Raw genomic sequence first — 2342 nt, forward strand, 5'->3', positions numbered from 1 at the left:
CTAGTCGCTGACTAACTTGCGTTAATCGCACAGCGTTACGCTATTTTTACGAGGAATTCAAGAAACACGAGATGGTTGAGGAATCGGAACAGGTGAGTTACGAGCTGCTCGGCGTAGTTCGATGTCGTAAATACTGCAATCCGTATAATCTCTCGGATGTGTGTCCCAAAAACAGTTACCGCCGATCGACGTGAAGGAGCCGCTGGACCTCATAAAGCTGAGCCTGGAGGAGCGGATCTACGTGAAGATGAGGAACGAGAGAGAACTCCGTGGAAAATTGCACGTAAGAAACTTTTTCCGTTGCTCCGTCTATTTAGAGCTGCAGCGATGCAAGCGATTCAAAATACAAGCGAAAGTCTCCGAATTCTTACGTCTCAACGCAATTACAGGCCTTCGATCAGCATCTGAACATGGTGTTGGGTGACGTGGAGGAGATTATAAACATAGTGGAGATCGACGAGGAGACGTACGAGGAGATCTACCGCCAGAAGAAGAGGACCATCCAGATGCTGTTCGTGCGTGGCGACGGTGTCATCCTAGTATCTCCGCCTACGTAAAATCGCCGCGACATTCCGTACAGCGTCTCGTGTGTGTGCGAAGCTATAAATATTTTCTGCGTAATTTATAATTCTGTTTCGTTGATGTCCGAAAGATTTATACAGTACTGGGCACCTGAAAGATCCAAGAAAGATTTTGTGGCAGTGCTCTATTTCTGTATTATACTATATACATATTACCACACGCTGTAATCGCATGTGTAATTGTAAGATGAATGGCCCAACTAGATGATAATAAAAAGTGTATTCTTTTGTACGTGGTACATGTGTAAAAAAAAACACGAACACGCTGTGCGTCGTGTAATAGCTACAATCGGGAGAGCGCGCGACGCCGGTTTCTCGACCAGGTTTATTGCGACAGTTTGGTGGTGACGCGCGGTTTCGAGATTCCGCTGCCGATAACGTGAGGACGCGGGGTAGCGACGTTCCGTTCGACGGGCAGCCTTGTGATCTGCGTCGTGAGGTCGTCGATGCGTTGGTCCTTCAGCTTCATTATGCTTTCCAGGTGCGAGATCTTCTGCTGCAACGTGGAGATCGTGTCGTTTTTCTCCTGCAGCTCCTGCTTCAGGCGAGTGAAAATGTGCCGGGGGACAGTCTTGTTCGCTACCTCGTCAGGATTTAGCACGGACTTTACCGCCTCTATATTATTGTGCATAAAAATTAAAAAAAGTAATTTGGGAGAAAATGATTGAGGCGGAATCCAAAAATAATTTGTTACAGTTCAGTATAGCCACCTTTGCTGTCCTCGTGGCCGAAGTACAGGGACTCTCTGTCGGCGTTCGAGTCCTTCAGGATCTTGACTCGTAGATCGGCGAGGACTTTCTCGATGACGCCCGGCTGGGAACTCGCCAGCTGACCAATAGCCTCCTTACCCAGCCTCATATCGATCTTCGACAATACCTTGCGATTCAACGTGCTCCAGTTGTCGATCTTCTTCGCGACGCTGTTGCCGGCGACGTAATTGTGCACGTCCACGTGTTTAGGATAGTAGCGTTTCAACAGCTCCGCCATCAACACTGGAGAGTTCGATCATAGCGAATTAAATTTTCTGCAGCGTTATTCCTGAAGGCATTGTATCCCGGAAGATCGGTCGATCTTTCGCGGAAGAAGAATCGACAAATGAATTTATATGAGAAGATCATAGGATTTCGCTCGTTTACCTCCGTCAGAAAAGTCTCTGGCTATGTTTCTTTTGGGCCTGGAAAACTTGATTTGATCGATCCAGTCGTAGATCTCGTCGAGATGATCACCGGTCTCCGAGTTCGCGCTCATGTTCACTGCGACGCTTTTGGCGGCCCGCACACTAACGAGATCATGAGCTCGTGTGGGGATAATGAAAGAACACGAGGGGAAGAAGGAGAGAGAGAGAAGTCTCTGTTACATATATTAAAAATTTGCAAATGCGGTCGACATTTTTTTTCATCTTACACACTCAATATTCATTTGAGCCTATCTTCAGGGTCTCTTGGATAAACAAATTCTGGCATTCGGCTTCAGAAAGTCCAGAAATATGATACACGATACACATCAAGGAGAGTCACGACCGATGAAGTATCAGATAAAAATGAAAATCTCGAGTTTGGAGAGAGGATTTTCATTCGTAAAACTTTCGGAAAGGTCAAGCATGAACAGTCGCGTCATTCATGAGTAATCGTTATCGTTATATTCAAACTTCTTAATGATTACGTTTTTCGTAATCGTTACTGTGATATTGCTCAATAGCTTAATTATTCCGTCATACAACTTGTCGATTGACAAAGCAGTTTTTAATTTTTTTTCCTTGCT

At 45.6% G+C, this 2342-nt stretch overlaps 2 protein-coding genes across 2 annotated transcripts; one reads left to right on the forward strand and one right to left on the reverse strand.

Annotated features, from left to right (window-relative positions):
* LOC112461719 (sm-like protein LSM3A) lies at positions 1-813 on the forward strand. Its single transcript, XM_025027062.1, has 3 exons — positions 1-92; positions 176-283; positions 390-813. Exons 1-3 carry the CDS (start codon positions 72-74, stop codon positions 555-557), a joined length of 297 nt encoding a protein of 98 aa, XP_024882830.1. The 5' UTR covers positions 1-71; the 3' UTR covers positions 558-813.
* A 71-nt stretch (positions 814-884) lies between these two features.
* Positions 885-2334, reverse strand: LOC112461718 (sperm flagellar protein 1-like). Its single transcript, XM_025027061.1, has 3 exons — positions 1718-2334; positions 1292-1573; positions 885-1196 (listed from the first exon to the last, which is right to left on the reverse strand). The coding sequence occupies exons 1-3, from the start codon at positions 1827-1829 to the stop codon at positions 907-909; spliced, it is 684 nt and encodes a 227-aa protein (XP_024882829.1). The 5' UTR covers positions 1830-2334; the 3' UTR covers positions 885-906.
* Positions 2335-2342: the final 8 nt, after the last annotated feature.

The sequence above is a fragment of the Temnothorax curvispinosus genome, unplaced genomic scaffold, assembly GCF_003070985.1.
Source record: "Temnothorax curvispinosus isolate PA1 unplaced genomic scaffold, ASM307098v1 QBEX01011683.1, whole genome shotgun sequence".
Lineage (NCBI taxonomy): Eukaryota > Metazoa > Arthropoda > Insecta > Hymenoptera > Formicidae > Temnothorax > Temnothorax curvispinosus.